The sequence below is a fragment of the Myotis brandtii genome, unplaced genomic scaffold (genome assembly GCF_000412655.1).
Source record: "Myotis brandtii unplaced genomic scaffold, ASM41265v1 scaffold363, whole genome shotgun sequence".
NCBI classification, from domain to species: domain Eukaryota; kingdom Metazoa; phylum Chordata; class Mammalia; order Chiroptera; family Vespertilionidae; genus Myotis; species Myotis brandtii.
The window spans coordinates 5,060,663-5,079,371 of NW_005363938.1; the positions used below are offsets into that span (position 1 = coordinate 5,060,663).

Genomic DNA, 18,709 nt, shown 5'->3' on the forward strand with positions numbered 1-18,709 from the left:
TATTATATAGGATAAGTTTAAGAGAAGTTTATAAACAGACTAGAAGTTATTCTGTACAGTAATTAATAACAAGCCAGACTAGCCCTAACCAGTTTGGTTCAGTGGATAGAGCATTGGCCTGCAGACTGAAGGGTCCCAGGTTCTATTTTGGTCAAGGGCACATGCCCGGTTGCTGGCTTGATCCCCAGTAGGGGACATGCAGGAGGCAGCCAATCAATGATTCTCTCTCATCATTGATGTTTCTATCTCTCTCTCCCTCTCGCTTCCTCTCTGAAAAAAAACAACAACAACAAGAAAAACAACCCCCCCCCCCACACACAAAACAAGCCAGATTTATTTTATGTAAAATAACAGGGAAAGAGGCAAATAGCCCTAATTGAAATAGGGCTAACACAACAGCAAGTCACAGACTTTCAGAATGGAAAAATGAGAAAGTCGGATGTCCTTGCAAGTGAGTAGGTCTTAATTTCTGTGTTGAATCAGGACAATTTCTGTGTTGTGACTTAGGAGGAATAGCAATGTATTGTTACTGAAAATATATCTCCTGTCTTGAAATTCCACATCTTGTTGAGTTGAGATTTGCATTCTGTTGTTAATTTGTAACAAAACTTTGGCAACAATATCTTTTAAGTGACAATGGGAATAGAGGATGGATTGGAAACAGAAATGGTAGTAAGAGTGGCTGAGAGAAGTGTGGTGATAGTTTCAGAGTAAGATTTTAAAATGACAGACAACCCTAAAATAAACAAATTCAATTTCAAATAATTATTGCAAGACAGATTTCTCATCATTGTGCTATAAAATTAACAATATATAGAATGACCATAGTACTTTTAAAAACAACTTTGATTAGTGAGAACCCTGCATTTCATGTCTAATTAAATATTTGGTTCCAAGTCTACCAAAGCATCTCAGACCTCATCTATAATGTATGTGTAGGTGATGCCTACACATATTATGCAGATATGCGGCTATTTGGTCAGTGACTTAAATACTAGAAACGGTATTGTTTTCTGTGGCATTTTTTTTCAGACTGGTGAAATTTCTTACGAAATTTTACATTAAAAAAAGTGTTTTCTTTCCTCAGTTTATAGCAGCCTGCATTACTGGAAAATTCAGTATATGGGTAAATTGTGCAGAAAATACTTTATTTGTAAAATGAAGTCAGTATCTAGGTTTAAATAATTATAATCAGGTTTTTCACAAGTATGGAGGTCTGGTGAGTTGTTTGAAAGGAAGTAGACTTTTTTCCCACTTTCTTTTCTTTTCTCTTTTTGCATTGGAGTATCCTGAGCAATGCATAAGATGTGAAAAACCTTGGCCTCACCTGCTTATTGCCAATAGTGCCTCCTAACCATCGTGAGAACAAAAATAGTTCCAGGGATTTCCAAAATACCCTCAGGGGTGTTGTGGGCCCCACTGAGAACCTTGCCCCAGTCTGTTTTCATTGCCACCCCCAAGATTCAAGCTATCTGCAGTGCAGTTAGTTTCCGCCCTCTACTCCTGGCTTTCAGTGAACCTCCCCACACTGTCTCCCTGCCCAGTTTATCTGACATTAACCAGATTAATCTCTGAAGTACAGTTCCCATCCTGCTGCTCCCTTCTGAAAGCCTACAGTGACTTTCCATTATTTCTACCTCAACATATCCAGTTGGACGTGTAATAAGCATCTTGAACTTAACATGTCAAAACTGAATTCCCTATTTCCTCTCCTAAATCTGTTTTCCTCACTCTTCACTCATTAGTTAATGGCAAATATCCTTTAATTGCTCAGGCCAGAAACTTGGGAGTCCTTTTTACTCTTCTTCTTCTTTTTTTTTTATTACCCTCCCACATCTATTTCATGAGCAAATTTTTTCAAAACATACCCAGAATGCAACTTCTTTTTACCAATTATACTGCCATACCTTGGTCCAAATTACTGTAATATGTCCCTTTTTATTTCACTGATCTCCTAACTGCTATTCTGGGTCCACTCTTGCTATCATCCACTGTCTGTTTTCTACACAGCAGCCAGATGTTTCAGGTCATGTCACTGCTCTCAGAACCTTCAGGGGTTCCCTTCTCACTCAGAATAAAAGCCCAAGTCCTCAAGGCCCTGTGTGATCTGCTCTTCCGGCTTCAGTTTAACCATATTAGCCTTCCTGCTATTCCCTGAATATGTGGAGCCCAAAGTCCTCTCTGGCTTTCTGTCCTCTGTCTGCTCTCTTAGATCTCTGCTCAGAGAGCCTGTCAGAGAGGCTTTCCTGTGAAATAGTAACCTTCCCTCTTATTCTCTACGCTGCTTGGAATTTCTACATTATGCTTACTATAACTTAATAAATTATATCTGTGTGTACTCTGTCTCCATCCAGACCCTCCTTAGCTGGACAAGTTCTGACCCACTTGTTCAGCTCTATTTTCCATTTTAACCTTCACACAATGTGTCCTGCTTCTCTTCCCCACTCTAATCTCTACCTGACCAAATCCTGCCCATCTGTGTCAGTTAGGAAAACAAAACACCCTGGATATTTTAGCAAGAAGAGATTTAATATGCTTACCAAGCCATTGGAAGACCTGGGGTAGTGAAGGTCAAAGAGAACTGCTTTGCTTTGAGAAAAATAAAAAAGTGTTAGACTCACAGGACACTTCTTCAAGTGACCCAAGCTGCTGGCAACATTAAAGCCAATGTCTCCCAGGAGCTTCCTTGGAAGATGCTGCAGACCGATGTTTGCTGTATGCCCTTGTGTCTGCCAGCTGCTGCCAGAGATGAATAATAGTTTCTCCTTTTTGCCTTCTAAATCCATTTGCTTCTCATTGGTGGAGTCTAAATCAGAACCCTACAGACAGGGAATCTGAGAAATACTGTGTTAGGGTTACTAGCTACTGCTTAGAAGGGCAGGCAGGGCTGAGTATTAACAGCACAGACTACCTCTTTGGGTACTCAGCATCTATTCACACCCTTCTACCTGTAAAACATTTACTTCTGCCTAACTTGTTGCAACTATTACACATACAAGGGAAGATGCATTCACTCTGCCTTTAAAAGGGAGAATACTCTTTTGAATAATGATACACGGATAACTACCACTGACCCATCTTATATAAAACTAGAGGCCTGGTGCCCGAAATTTGTGCACTCCAGAGGTGGTTTAGCCTGGCCTGCGCCCTCTCACAGTCCAGGAGCCCTCGGGGGATGTCTGACTGATGGCTTAGGCCCCCTACTTGTGGGGAGTGGGCCTAACCCATCAGTTGGACATCCTTAGCGCTGCCACAGAGGCGGGAAAGGCTCCTGCCATCGCCGCTCTGCTCACAAGCCCTGAGCCCGGCTCAGGGCTTCTGGCTGAGTGGTGTGGGAGCGCACTGACTACCAGCGGGCAGCTCCTACATTGAGCGTCTGCCCCCTGGTGGTCAGTGTGCGTCATAGCGACTGGTTGTTCTGCTGTTTGGTCGATTTGCATGTTAGCCTTTATTATATAGGATAGTTGGAGGAGAGGGTGAAAAAAAAATATATGTATATGTATATGTATATGTATATGTATATGTATATGTATATGTATTTGTATATATCAAAGCAAGGAAGACATTATGGATTGGTACAACTCTCCTCCTATTTGTACCTGGTCACCTGGTCATAGTTGGTATTTATCACTTTTTTCTTTCACTAACTAGGCCATGTTTCCTTTGTGTTCCATCAGTATCTCACAGTATGATTCTTCCTTATCAGGTGGGTAATCCATTCTGTCAATGAAGAGTTGAGCCAATAGTGGCCTTTCCTACAATCCAAACTTTTACTACTGTACAGGGGAGTACTAAGAGATGCCCCAGAGATCCCCTTGGTTCCTGACAAAATGTTTGTTTCTATGGCATGAGGAGCTCAGAGGAGCCCGGCTATAGAGTTCACTATCAAGAACTTTGGAGGGTCTGCTATTTTACCCTACTCACAAGCTAACACGTTAGCCTGTGTTAGCAGAGTTTCATAGATGTTGGCAGAAGGCACAGGACTCCTGGGTCAAAGACAATGCACAGCAGACATCTTGAGCTTCTATGTTCCCCTTGATTCCTTTGCCCTCCAAATGCTATGAGGGTGATGTGGAGGTGGGCCCAGGGGAATGCTGGGTGCACAGTGCATTTACGTTGCAGCTGAGAAACCTGGAGCTTAGGAAACCCCCAATCTTATAAAAGGGTTGCTTACAAACCTGCCCACCTTAAACTGGGAGGGAGACATTATCTTTTTTTAATTTTCAATTATAGTTGACATTCAATATTATTTTATATTAGTTCCAGGTATGAAGCATAGTGGTCAGACAATTATATAATTTATGAAGTGATTCTATCCCCCCCCCCAATAAATCTAGTTTTATTAGGCACCATACATAGTCATTCCAATATTATTTACTGTATTCCCTATGCTGTACTTTACATCACCGTGACTATTTTGTAAATACCAATTTGTACTTCTTGATTCCTTTCCCCTTTTTACCCAGCCCTCCAACCCCCCTCCCATCTGGCAACCCTCAGTTTATTCTCTGTATTTATGAGTCTGATTCTGTTTTGTTTGTTCATTTTGTTCTTTAGATTTCACATACACTAGTAAGTGAAACAATACGGTATTTCTCTTTTACTGTCTGACTTATTTCACTTAGTATAATACCTTCTAGGTTCATCCATATTGTTGCAAATGGTAATATTTCATTCTTTTTTATGTTTGAGTAATATTCTACTGTATGTATGTTCTTTATCTAGTCATCTATTGATGGGTATTTGGGTTGCTTCCATATCTTGACCATTGTAAATAATGCTGCAGGGAACATAGGGTGCAGATATCCTTTTGAATTAAGGTTTTGATTTCTTTGGATATATACCTAGAAGTGGAATTGCTTGGTCATAAGGTAGTTCTATTTTTAATATTTTGAGGAACCTCCATATTTTCCATAGTGGCTGCACCAATTTACAATCCCACCAACAGTGCATGAAGATTCCCTTTTCTCCACATTCTTACCAACACTTGTTATTTATTGATTTATTGATGATAGCCATTCTCAGAGGTATGAGGTGGTATCTCATTGTAGTTTTAATTTGCATTTCTCTGATGATTAGTGATGTTGAGCATCTTTTCATTTGGGAGATATTATCTTTATTTTGCTGGTCAAAAAGCAAATCTGCCCTCTACACTTGATGGATATACCCTGTCTTCCAAGGCTGTTTGCCCTATAGATGGTCTGGAACTAAAGCTGATCTAAGAGGTGCAAAACCACCATAGAGACTTGTTCATTGACACAGCTTCTCTGGAATATGGTGGAAGCATTCTTCCCTTGGGAACTTATTAACTAGAGTCAGCCTTTTGTGGATGGAAGGCAGCAATGGAGTGAGTGGTATACTGATGGTAATAGTGAGAGGAGCCACATGTCCATCTCTATAGCTCTGTCCAGTAGGACTTTCTGCAGTGGTGGGAATGTTCTGTATCTGCATTATACAGGGCAGTTTACTAACCGTATACCTAACACCTAACCCAATACCTATTACTTGATACCTTGCCACATACCTGCGTCACCATGTAACCCATACAGCTACCAGCCATGTAGCTATTTAACACTTGAAATGTGGCTGGTGTGACAAGGGAATTGAATTTTAAATTTTATTTAATTTTAATTCATTTAAATTTAAATAGCCACACGTGCCTAGTGGGTACCATATGGGATGGTACAATTGACCTTTTTACCATAATTCATAACTATCTAAAGCAGCTTTCCTTTTTTCCTATAACAGGAAGTAGCTTTTGACTATATTTTGATTCCAAAGCTCTTTTTCTGTATCTCTCAGAAAGCAGTTATCAGTTTCTTCCTCATTATACAAATGTTATGCATATGCCTTATTGCCCATTGGAATATATATGTATATATGTATATATGTATATATGTAGTAGTGAAACCATCACCAAAATCAAGATAACAAACACCACATCAAATTTCCTGTGTTTCTTTCTTTTTTTTTTTTAATATATATTTTATTGATTTTTTTACAGAGAGGAAGGGAGAGGGATAGAGAGTTAGAAACATGGATGAGAGAGAAACATCAATTCAGCTGCCTCCTGCACACTCCCTACTGGGGATGTGCCCACAACCAAGGTATATGCCTTTGACCGGAATCGAACCTGAGACCCTTCAGTCCGCAGGTCTACGCTCTATCCACTGAGCCAAACTGGTTAGGGCTCCTGTGTTTCTTTGTAAACCATCTTTCTCTTTGCTCCTGTCCCCAGGCAACTGCTGACTTGCTTTCTGTCTTTGTATGTAAATTTATATTTTCTAGAATCTACACTAATAAAAGACAAAGATGCTAATTGACCGTACCTTCGATATGCCCATCAGCCAATGAGAAGAGTATGCAAATTAACCCAACAAAGATGGCCGTTAATTTGCATACTGCAGGCAGGGCAGGACAGCGCCATCCGGGCCTGCCATCTGCGACCTGGGGCGGTGGGGCGGGACAGCGCTATCCGCTGCTTGCCCTGCCGCCATCCGGCCCTCCCATGTGCAACCCGGGGCGGCTGGGTGGGACAGCAGCGGAGACGGGAGGAAGCCAGGCGGTGGAGACGGGAGGGAGTGAGGCGGCGGTCTGCTTCGCTCCGGCCTCAGGAAGCCCTATTCTTGCAGGAATAGGCCTGAGGAAGCCCTATTCTTGCAGGAATCTTCCTGCAACGGGCCTCTAGTTTAATATATTCATGCATATTTTTTTGATATGCCTACCTTTATTTGGCATAATTATTTTGAGATTCATTCATGTTTTATGTGTATCAGTACTTCATTTCTTGCTAAATATATTCCATTGTATGGATATGCCCATAATTTATTTATTCATCTATTAATGGACATGTAGATTGTTTCTAGTTTTTTGCTGTTTTATATAAAGTCAGTTCTGTGAACATTTATGTACAAGTCTTTGGATATAACACCCATTTTTCTTGGGTATACACCTTGGAGTGGAATTGTTTAATCATATGTTTAGCTTTAGTAGGTATTATATGAACAGTTTTCCAAAGTTGTTGAACTCTTATTTCAATTTTAACATTAGTTTTCAGTTAAAATCTTTGATTTTATAATTATGCCACTTTTTTCCCCTCAACAAAATTCTTGATTTCTATCATTGACATACTTATTGCCATTAACTTAAAACATTGGTTCTTAAAGTGTGATTTGCATTCCCTTTGGGGTACTGGAGGCCAAAGGGAATTACTGTTTTTATAATATTACTCTAATATTGTCTTTTTTTGCTGTGAGACATTTGAACTAATAGTGCAAAAGCAATGGTGCATAAATGTGCTGACCCTTTAGAATGAATTAAGGCAGTGTACCATACTGTACTAGTAGTCAAGGTACATGTGCTCCCTGTTTATTTTTAAATGCCAGTTTCACGTAAGAATTACCTTGACGAAGTAGCAAAAATTAACTAAAAAAATCTCTACCTTTGAGTATCTGTACTTTCAATGTTTTGTATGAAGAAATTGAAAATATGCATAAGCATTTTTGTTGCATAACAAAGTATATAGTTTTCAGGAAAAGCATTTGTGCACTGAAGTTGTAAGTTGCTGTTTTCATGGAATGTCATTTTTACATCAAAGAACAACTATGGTTATTGAGGCTTATTTATTTGGCAAATGCTTTTTTAAAGATAAAGTGAGCCTGCCACTTCAAGGAAACAACTGAAAGTATTTGTTGCTAGTAATAAAATTTGAGTTTTAAAATGAAAAGTAGAATTTTGGAAAACTTATAATAGCTGTCATAAGTTTGAAAGCCTCCCAATAATGACACGATCAACTGTGATATTAAAAAGTGTGATTTTTAAAATGTTATACAATGAAATGTATTAATATTTGGAAGATCTGCATAACTTAATTTCCCAATATTTTTCAAATGATCAATGCATGATGTTATAAAATCATATTCAAAGTACAAGATAGGCAAGTAGCTTTTAATGTAACAACATATGAAATGTTCATTAATATGGCTTCAGATTCTACAGTGCAGCTAATCTTTATGAAACTACCACTTGGCAAGTGTTGGTGTAGTATTCACAATTTTCTGAAAAAGTTCTTAGAAGTACTCCTCCTTGTTACTCAGTTGCGTATCTGATTTTGTTCATATAGCTTAACTGAAACAACATATTACAGGAGTTGGAATGCAGAAACTTATGTAGAATCCAGCTGATTTATACTATTTTTTGTTTTGCTATGTGATAGGCTTATAATTATCTTAAGTGAAATAGTATAAAATTAGGTTCTAATATCTAATATGTACATATTGGTTGATATAAACCACATAAGTAAAAGTTCTTTGTGGTCTTGATAATTTTTAAGAGGGAAAGTGGTTCTTTGTACCTCCTTCCATTTGTAGAATGCATCTCATTAAGAGTGTACATTAAAATATGTTCTCAAGTTCTTTGAATAAATTGTATACTTGTGTGCTTATGGTAATAATTTGATATTTGGTTGATATAGTTCAGTTTGATTTCAATGTAAAGAATTAAAAAAATTATTTTGTTTTTTTGAATAGGTTAAACTTTTGATTTTCTAGGTAAAAACTATAGATTTCTATAAAAAAGGTGTATACAGTTGAAGTATAATTATTTTTTCCTCTGGATCACTTATCACAGAATATAGTAAACATATATTAAATATCTAGAATCAGGATATTTGCCTATCCAGAGAACTACAGTAATCACCAAATGTTAAAAGGATTTTGTTACACTAAGCCAAAAAATTGATCCAGAGCTGTTAGCTGTTACATTGAGTGTAAAAGCTCTTTGAAAACTAATAAAATTTCACTCATGTGAGGCATTTTGCCTTAAGGCTTGGAGGTGAACATAATTAGTATAAATGATGTAGGAGTCCATTAACTGGGTAGCCCTCCATGAACCATGACTCCCAGTATTCACACGCTTAGTTAATTCTCTAGGCTTGGCAATGCGACCAGCTTTGGTCATTGGGGTATCAGCAAGCACGATGCAAGCAGAGGCTTGATAAGCACTTGCACATTGGGAACCCAGCTACTGTGCTATAAGGAAGCCAGTCTAGTACTCGAGTGAAGGAGCAGCAAGGTGCCCTAGCTAGCTAGCATCAACTGTCAGCAATCTGAGCGCACAGCCCCAGCCAAACTCCGTCTGAATGCAGTTCCATGAGGGACTTCAACGCACACCGTAGGGCGTGGATAAAACACCCAGTTGACCCACAGAATTAATAGAGAAAATAATACGTGTCATATTAAGCCACTGAGTTTTGGGACAGTGTGTTATGCAACAGTAAGTACCTGAACCAGATGGCATTGGCTACTTATAAGAAAGTGGTCATGGTTTGCTGCTGACTTAGTAGGTGTGGCAGGGAAAACAGTCATAGAGAAGAATGACAAAATTTGAACTGTGCCAAGCCCTGAGTGAAACTGAAGCAACTTACAAGGTATGGATAGGGATTTAGATGAGAATGCTGAGAAAAGCACAGGAAGTGTGATTTTTTCTTCTTTTTTAAAAATATTTTTTTATTGATTTCAGAGAGGAAGTGAGAGGGAGAGCGAGATAGAAACATCAGTGATGAGAGAGAATCTTTGATTGGCTGCCTCCTACATGCCCCACACTGGAGATCAAGGCCCCAACCCAGGCACATGCCCTTACTGGGAATTGAACCGTGACCTCCTGGTTCATAGGTGGACACTTAACCACTGAGCAATGGAGGCTGGACTTTTTTTTTTTTTTTTGGTCTTCTTTTCTCAGTTCTATGTCAAGGAGTATTTGCTGGAAAGATTAAGGGCCTGGCAAGCATTCTGCCAAGTGTTTTGTGGCTTTGCTATCTTCATTTTTTAAACCTGTATCATTTGAATGGAATACTGGAGAGTAGGAGATTCTTTCAGCAAGAAAAATATTACCCTAAGGATGCTGATGGAGGGAACTTGCCTATTTGATGGTCACTTAATTTACTTGACAGTCTGTTTTCCTATCCTTACCATTGCAGTGTTCTAGTCTAGAAATTAAATGACATATTTATCATACATACCTGTATATATGTATAGCTCATATATAGTATAGCTTATATAGTATATACACTAGAGGCCTGGTGCACGAAATTTGTGCATGGGTAGGGGGCTCCCTAGCAGGACTGATCTGTGGGGCAACTGGCAGGGTGATTGGGGGGTCCCTGCTGGTACCCGCGTTTGCCAGCCTGGCACCGCCTGCTCATTGGCCCCACCCACCGCCACCACTGCCACTGCCAGTCGCCTCCTCTCTCTGTGGGGCAATGGGGAGCCCCTGCTGGCACCCACCTTGACTGGCCTGGGACCTGCAGGCTGGGGGCAGCTCCTGCATTGGGCGTCTGCCCCCTGGTGGTCAGTGCGCATCATAGCGACTGGTTGTTCCACTGTTTGGTTGATTTGCATATTGTAGTTTTATTATATAGGATATGCACAGGCACAGCATATCCTATATAATAAAAAGGCTAATATGCAAAATGTCCCTTTGACCGGGAGTTCGACCAGGGGGTGGGGCCAGCTGGCCAACCCCCCGCAGCCCCCCCCCCAGCTGGCCTGGCCCAATGGGCTCTGATTGGGGTGGGCCGGCTGGACCCACCCATGCACGAATTCGTGCACTGGGCCTCTAGTATACGTGTGTGTATACATACATATATGTATATATATGTACATATACACACGTACATATAGCATATATCATATATTATACAGCACTTTTACTTATTGTGGAAGGTAACGGGGATATGAGGGAGGCCTGCCCTCATTGAATGTATAATAAGCTTAATGAAAAGGGTCCCTCTCCTGTTTTTACTTTTATGTCTTTTCCTGTTTCCCTCTCCCTGGCCCCAAATAGAACTCCAATAAACCCAAACCCAGATCAGAAGTTGATTTGATAATAGCCTTTTTATATCCTTGGTGATTTTCTGTCTACTTGTTCTATCTATTTTTTAGAAAGTAATGTTGAAGACTCCAACCCTAATTGTGAATTTGCCTATTTCTCATTTCAGTTCTATCAGATTTTGCCTCATGTACTTTGAAACTCTGATGTTAGGTGCATACACATTTAAGATTGTTATGTCTTCTTGGTGAATATACCCTTTTACCATTACATAATGCCCCTCTTTATCTGTGGTAAGAGTCTTTGAAGTTTACATTATCTGATACTAATATAGCCATCTCAGCTTTCTTTTGATTAGTGTTTGCATACTGTACTTTCCCCATCCTTTTGCTTTAACTTCCTTTAGCATTTCTCTTGGAACAGGTTTGCTGGCAATGGGTTCTCTTAGTTTTTCTTGACCTGAGAATGTTTGTGTTTTGCTTTCATTCTCTTAAGCATTTATAGCTGTAAATTTCCCCCTTAGCAACTGCTTTTGCTGCATCCCATAAGTTTGGTATATCTTTGTTTTTATTCATCTCAAGTATTTTCTAATTTCCCTTGTGATTTCTTCTTTGATCTATGGTTGTTTAAAAGTGTTTTGTTTAATTTTCACAACTTTGTGAACTTTCCAGTTTAAAAAAAAAAGTTTCTGATTTCTAACTTCATTCTGTTGTGATCAGAGAAGATACTTTGTATGATATTTATCTTTTAAAATCTATTGAGACTTAATTTGTGGCCTAACATATATTCTATCCTGGAAAATGTCCTACGTGCACTTGAGAAAAATGTGTATGCTGTTGTTGTTGGGTGTAGTGTTCTGTATATGTCTGTTAGATCTAGTTGATTTATTGTGTTTAAGTAATCTGTTTCCTAACTTCTGTGTTGTTTATTCCATTATTGTGAATGGAATATTGAAATTTCCAACTATTATTGTAGTGCTATCTATTTCTCCCTTAAATTCTGTTCATTTTTTGCTTCATATATTTTGATGATCTATCATAGGTGTGTAAATATTTATAACTGTTATTATTATTATTTTTGCTATATTGAAGCTTTTATTAACATAATGTACTTCTTCCCCTCTTATAATCTCTTTTTGATTTAAAGTCTGTTTTGTCTGATATTAGTATAGCCTCTTGTGGTCTCTTTGGGTTACTAGTTGCATATGATATCTTCCATCTTTTAACTTTCAACCTGTGTGTGTCTCTGGATGTAAAGTGAGTCTCTTGTAGACACTATAGTTGGATCATGTGTTCTTATCCATCCTGTTAATCTTTCGATTGGAGAGTTTAATCCATTTACATTAAAGTAATTATTGGTAAGGAGGGACTTGTCATTGTGCTATTTGTTTTCCATATGCCTTATTGCTTTTTTGTTCCTCATTTCTTGCATTCTTGTCTTCTTGTGTGTTTTGTTGATTTTTTTCCTAGTGAAATTTTAAAATTTCTTCCTAGTTTTATTTTGTGTATATGATAGCTATTTTCTTTGTGGTTACCATGGGGATTACATGTAACACCCTAAAGTTATAACATTTTAATTTGAATTTATAGCAGTTTAACTTCAAAACATACAGAAACTCTGCTCTTTTATAGCGCTGTCCCCGTCCCTTTTGGTTGTTGGTGTCAGAAAATTACTGAGCCCTAAAACATAAACTAATAATTTCTTTAAATGCATTAACTCCTAAACTATGTTGAAAAGAAGATTTGGAGTTATGAACCAAAGTTATAGTAATGCAAACTTTTCACTAATATTTAAAAAAATATGTTAGACTCTTAAATCATATAGAAAACAAAAAGTACAGTTACAAACATTGTTATAATGATACCAGCTTTTATAATTGCCCATGTAATTTACTTTATTTGAGCTCTTTATTTCTCTATATGCCTTTGGGGTACTGTCTAATGTTCATTTCTTCTTGAAGGACTTGAGCATTTCTTTCAGGGTTGATCTAGTAGTCAGGAACTACCTCAGCTTTTGTTTATCTGGGAATGTCTTGATTTCTCCCTCACTTTTGAAGGACAGCTTTGCCAGATACAGATTTCTTGGTTGATAGTTTTTTTCACTTAGCATTCAGTATATTGGTCCATTGTATTCTGGCTTCCAAAGTTTCTGATGAGAAATTTGTAGATAATTTTATAATTTGTAGATGGTCCCTTGTATATGATGATTCGTTTAGTTTTTGCCACTTCCAAGATTTGATCTTTGTTCTTGTCTTTTGAAAATTTGATTATAATTTGTCTTGGTGTGCGTCTCTTTGAGTTCAACATACTTGGAGTTTGTTAAGCCTCTTGGATATTTATATTCATGTCTATTCCCAAATATGGGAAGTTTTTAGCCATTATTTCTTTATATATTCTCTCTGCCCCTTTCTCCCTTCTCCTTCCAGGACACTCATGATGCACATGTTGTTCCACTTGATATCCCTCAGGTTAGAGGTGCTCTCTGCTTTTCTTCATTCTTTTTTATTTCTGCTCTTCAGCCTTGATAATTTCCATGGTCTTATCTTCATGTTATGGATTCTTGTGCAAACTCAAATATGCCTTTCAATCCCTCTAGTGAATTTTTAATTTCAGTTATTATATTTTTCTACTCCAGAATTTCTTTGTTTTTTTCTTAAGGCTTTTTCATCTCTTTATTGATATTTCCATTTTGTTCACACATCATTTTCTTGACTTTCTCCACATCTTCTTTTAATTCTTTGAGCAACTTGAGGACAGTTTTTTTTTTTTTAAGTCTGTCTAATATATCTGCCATAAAGTATTTTTTAGGGACAAATTCTGTTGAATTTTTATTTTCCTTTGATGGGCCATGCTTTTCTGTGGTTTGTATGTCTTGGGATTTTGTGTTTTTGAACACTGGACAGTCGAATCTAGTAATGTGGTAACTCTTTCCCAGAGTTTTTGTTTTTTGTTATTTTTTTTTGTTTATTTCTGTAGGCTGTTTCTGTACTGAGGATCAGGCTGAGTTGTAAACCTAATGTCATCTTATGTTTTATTCTGAGCCTTTCCTTAGGCATGTACAGTCACTTTTAATTTTTCCCCAAATATGCAGTTGTTTTTGAATGTTCTAGTCTTTTTTTAAAAAAATATTTTTATCAAGCTCAGAGAGGAAGGGAGAGGGACAGAAGCATCAATGATGAGAGAGAACCATCGATTGGTTGCCTCCTGCATGCCCCCTACTGAGGATCAAGCCTGCAACCTAGGCATGTGCCCTTGACCGGAATCGAACCCGGGACCCTTCATTCTGCAGGCCAACGCTCCATTCACTGAGCCAAACTGGCTAGGGCAGAATGTTCCAGTCTTTAATGTGAAGCTCCTGAAAGGAGAAAACAACAAATGAAGGGCAATTAAGAAGAGGGAGTGTCCCTTTAAATCTCCTGGAAGTCACGGCAGATGGAGAGGGAGGGCTTGCAAAAATGGGAGGAGGTGCAACAACATCTGCCCACTTCTTTGTCTGCACCTCTGTGATTAGAAGCAGCAATCAGAAATCAGAGTGCAGATCCCCAATATTGGAGGTCAGGGTCATTTTTACTTACCTTAGCTCCCACAAGCTGTGTGCAAGCTGTTCCAGGAAGAAGTGCACAGCTGCCTGCCTTGTGTCTGGTGGTGGTGTATGGGTAGCTCCTACTGTGCTAAGAGCTATCCTTGACAGATATTAACCATCTAGGCCCTTCCCTGAAAGTTGCAAGCCTTCAACAGACCCCAGAGTTTCCAACAGTGTAGTTGCCTAGGTGGAGAACAGATTCCTGGTGCTTCTTGCTCCTCCATCTTCCCCAAATCGTGTGTGTGTGTGTGTGTGTGTGTGTGTGTGTGTGTGTGTTTACACAGTTTGGAATTTATTTTGCACTACAGTATGAAAAAAGTAGCTAAGTCAAGGGTGAGCAAACTTTTTCCTAAAGGGCCAGATGGTGACTCTTTTAAGTTTGTGGGTCATATGACCTGTGGGTCATATGTTTCTGTACTGAGTTGCAGTTTCTCAGCTCTGCCATTGTAGCACAAAAGCAGCCATAGACAATAAATAAATAAATAAATGCAGTGACACTATCTCAAGAAGCTTTATTTACAGTAACAAACAGTGGACTGGATTTGATGCATAGGCTGTATGGAGTTTATTGACCTCTGCACTGAGCTCTTCATCCCTGTCAAAAATTGAAGAGTCTGAAATTTTACTATACTTGAAAGCTAACGAGTTAGCCTGCCACAGTTTCATGGATAGTGGCAGAGGATAAGGACAGTTTGTTACTCATAATAATAGCAGTAGCCAGAATATCATCATTTTCTCTGGTTCGAGCCCTAGTTCTAATAAAGCAGCACTGTGGGGACCAGATAACATCTGTACATACGTTATAGGAGTGGACCCCCACACTTAGGGATTATGAATCTTTTATAATTGGGAATAATTCGGCTAGGCCTTTCCCTTTGAGAGACACGTCTTTATTATATTGGACAGTAAGCATAGCTATCATTTTGCTCTAGAAGGAGATGCTATCTTCCAAGGCTATTCACTATACAAACCCTTTTGAAGAGAGAATCTAAAATAAAGACAGTCAGTGCCTCTTCTCTCAAGACATTCAGAGAGACCCATCGAGCATTGTATGCCTCCCTTCTTCTCCCTGTACCTCTGTTTCCAATTGACGTGCACAGAGCCTGCCTGGTGGTGTCTTGCCTTCATTCATTGTGGCTCTGCTGGGCTGCAGTTGTATTTTCTCAGGCTCTTATTTACCTCGAGGATAAGAATTCATGGGTTATCGAATCTGAGGCTATATTTTCCCTTCTCGATTCTTAACATGAATTCTAAGCATGTGCTGCTCTCCAGTCTTCTCTTTTCCACCTTGATCCTCCATTAATTTTCAGATGTGGGAGTACTTCCTTTGAAAATGTAATGTCTGAGGACTTCAGGTTTGGACAAGATGGCATAAGCTCTTTTCTCCCTGCGCCTTCCTAAAAACGCACAATTCTAAACTATGGAAAACACAAAAGGGAAGCAAACAAGAACTCTGAAAGGCGGTAAGAGGAAGCCTGGCTGGTTTGGGACCCAGGACCGAGGGACAACAGAGCAGCAGGATGTCTTATATCTCCTACCTAAAGAAGAAGGCAACTCTGACCCCAAGTTTCCTGATCCTCGATCTTGCAACAGTTGGCCACCAGGGAGGCTCATTCTTCCCCAGTATAGAATGGGAATCTCTGTTACAAGATCAGGGAAGACCAGTACCACTGGGAAAGGGGTTCGATTGGGAACCCTGTTAACAAGCAGTTGGACAAGTACTCTCCTTTCCTGCTAGACATGCAGTCTCCCTCTCCTGCCAAAAGATATCAGGGTAGCCAAGTGAAAATGAAATGATAGAGATCCCTCCCCACCACCCTATCCCTGTAACAAGTGATCTGGCCAGAGAAATGCTCTGCTTTCCTGGGCCTGAGGCTTCCTTCCTTCACTGAGGGATACCATGGCGACTGGAGGCTTTGTCTTATTCATCATGTGCACAGCATGCTTGGGTATATTAACTACTCAGTAAATAATGAAAATATGCACGTCTTCAACTGTTTCTCCATTGGCATGATAGTGGAAATTACTCTGTGTTTGGCATTTGGTGGACTTTTAGTTTTCAATGCTATTTACAAGATTTGAATGTTTTCTTTGCCTTCTTGAATATTTTATTGGAAATTTTGAAGAGTTTGTAAACACCATTATCCTGAACAATATTTTTCTTCCTTCACTCCTTTTTTTGCTCTTAATGCAAGTACATTTGACCCTTGAATAACACGGAGGTTGTTCCCTGACCCTGACAGTCAAAAACCTGCGTGTAACTTTTGACTCCCTCAAAACTTAAACTACTATTAGCCTGTTGTTTACTGGAAGCCTTACCAATAACACAAATAGTCGACTAACACATATATTGTATGTTATATGTATTATGTACTGTATCCTCACCATAAAATAAGCTAGAGAAAATCAAAAGTTATTAATAAAATTATAAGGAAGAGAAAGCACCTATGCAATATTTATTGAAAAAAAATTTCTCATCTAAGTGAACCTGCACATTTCAAACCTATTTTGTTCAAGGGTCAACTGTACTGCGATGGAGGGGGAAGTCCTTTTATCAGTCCTTTCTAATCAACTGACATACTAGTAGTAATCAGGCTGGTAGATTTTATGTATAATTTTCTTCATTGTGGACAGCATTATAATATTAGTACACTGACGTGTGATGTGTAACGTGTATACACATACATATGTATAAAGACTACCTAACTGTGTCTCCTTGTTTGTTGTTGCTGTTGTTAATACCATCATACTTCATTTACTTAGGCTTAAACTCTCATTTATCTTAGATGACTTTCTCTGTTTTGCCCCTCTGATCGGGAATGCCAGTGGTTGTACCTCTTTAGTACCCTATTCCTCTCTTCCATTGATATTATGGGCTGTCATTATGACTTCTCTTGCGTAAACTCCTCACAAGTTTCCCTTTTACTGAAATCATGCCAATGTTACTCAGAGCTTTTGGACAAATCTTTCTTATGATACCTTTTAAAGCTTGATATCATGTGACTCCAACCCTAATTAATCTGCAGTATTTCTTCAAATTACCCTTTCTTACTGTTGTGGTTTTACCTCTCACGTATTAAACAGTGTTGTTTTTTAAAATAACCTACTTATTATACATGTGGCTTGTCTCCTCAACTGCCCCAATATGTTCAAATTCTACTATTCAGTTGACATGGAATATGCCCCAGGATGGATTCCCTTACCCACCCTCCTTTATTCAAAGCAGAGATACTCTTTCATATGACCGGCTTCTGCATTTTCTGGGGACTGTGTTATCTATCCCTTTGCATTAAGTATTTCTGAACTGATATTATTTGAGACAGTTGGACGGATTTGAAAAATAAAAGCATAAATGACCCTTCCTGTAGAGCTTTCAGAGTTAATGAATCTTAGGTTTATTTCATTGGGTTTTAGAAAATGCAAATCATTATCAGAACACTATAATGCTATAGTGTTAATTTTCTGCATCGTGCAGATGCTATTAGGGCTATTTATGGTTATAAAACACATGGTTTCTTTAAAATGATGTCTTGGTGTTTCTGTGCTTTGAGGATTTTATTTAAATTATCATTTGTTTTTTATTCACAGTCAATGCTCCGAGGGAGAGGAGGTTGCTATAAACATACATTCTATGGTATTGAAAGCCATCGTTGCATGGAAACCACCCCGAGCTTAGCATGTGCAAATAAATGTGTCTTCTGTTGGCGGTAAGTTAAAATTAATGGCCATGGTGGCCAAATATGTAATGATCTGTAATAATTAATTTCTGCCCAACACGACACTCAAATGTACCTAAAGCTTTGATGTTCCTGTAATCAATCCCTTTTCCATTCCTAATATTATATATTAGTGCATATGTTTGTTTTTCTTGACCAATTTTATCAGGGGCTTGTCAAGTTTTTTAGTTTTTTTGAATAACTTGATTTTAGCTTTGTATATTCTCTTCATTATACTTTTATTTTTTTGTTCAGTAATCTACTAACTATTGTTTTTGTTTCTCTGTTCTTTTTCTAACTTAAATTGGACCATTAACTCATTAATATTCAATCCTCTGTAAGTCTTTAATTGTAAATTTTCCTCTAAGTATTCTTTAGCTACATTCCATGGATTTTGATTAGTTAATTATTAAATTATGAATATTTTTTGATTTACATTATGACTTCTTTCTAACTCATGGATCAAAGAAATATTTATTTTAAAAATTGCACATAAGTTAGATTTTGGGGTTATATTTTTTGTTATTAACTTTCAACCAAATGGTATTATTGTTACATGGTTTATACATGATTTCTAATACAAA

The 18,709-nt window shown here is 38.3% G+C and overlaps 1 protein-coding gene across 2 annotated transcripts in view; it reads left to right on the forward strand.

The window, feature by feature from the left end:
* LOC102260719 (S-adenosyl-L-methionine-dependent tRNA 4-demethylwyosine synthase) overlaps positions 1 to 18,709 on the forward strand; it is a 133,425-nt gene that overhangs the window by 46,488 nt on the left and 68,228 nt on the right. For both annotated transcript variants that reach the window (XM_005872041.2, XM_014544449.1), the window contains exon 10: positions 17,998 to 18,116. In XM_005872041.2, coding sequence (XP_005872103.1) covers positions 17,998 to 18,116 — 119 coding nt within the window. The remainder of the gene's footprint in view (positions 1 to 17,997; positions 18,117 to 18,709) is intronic.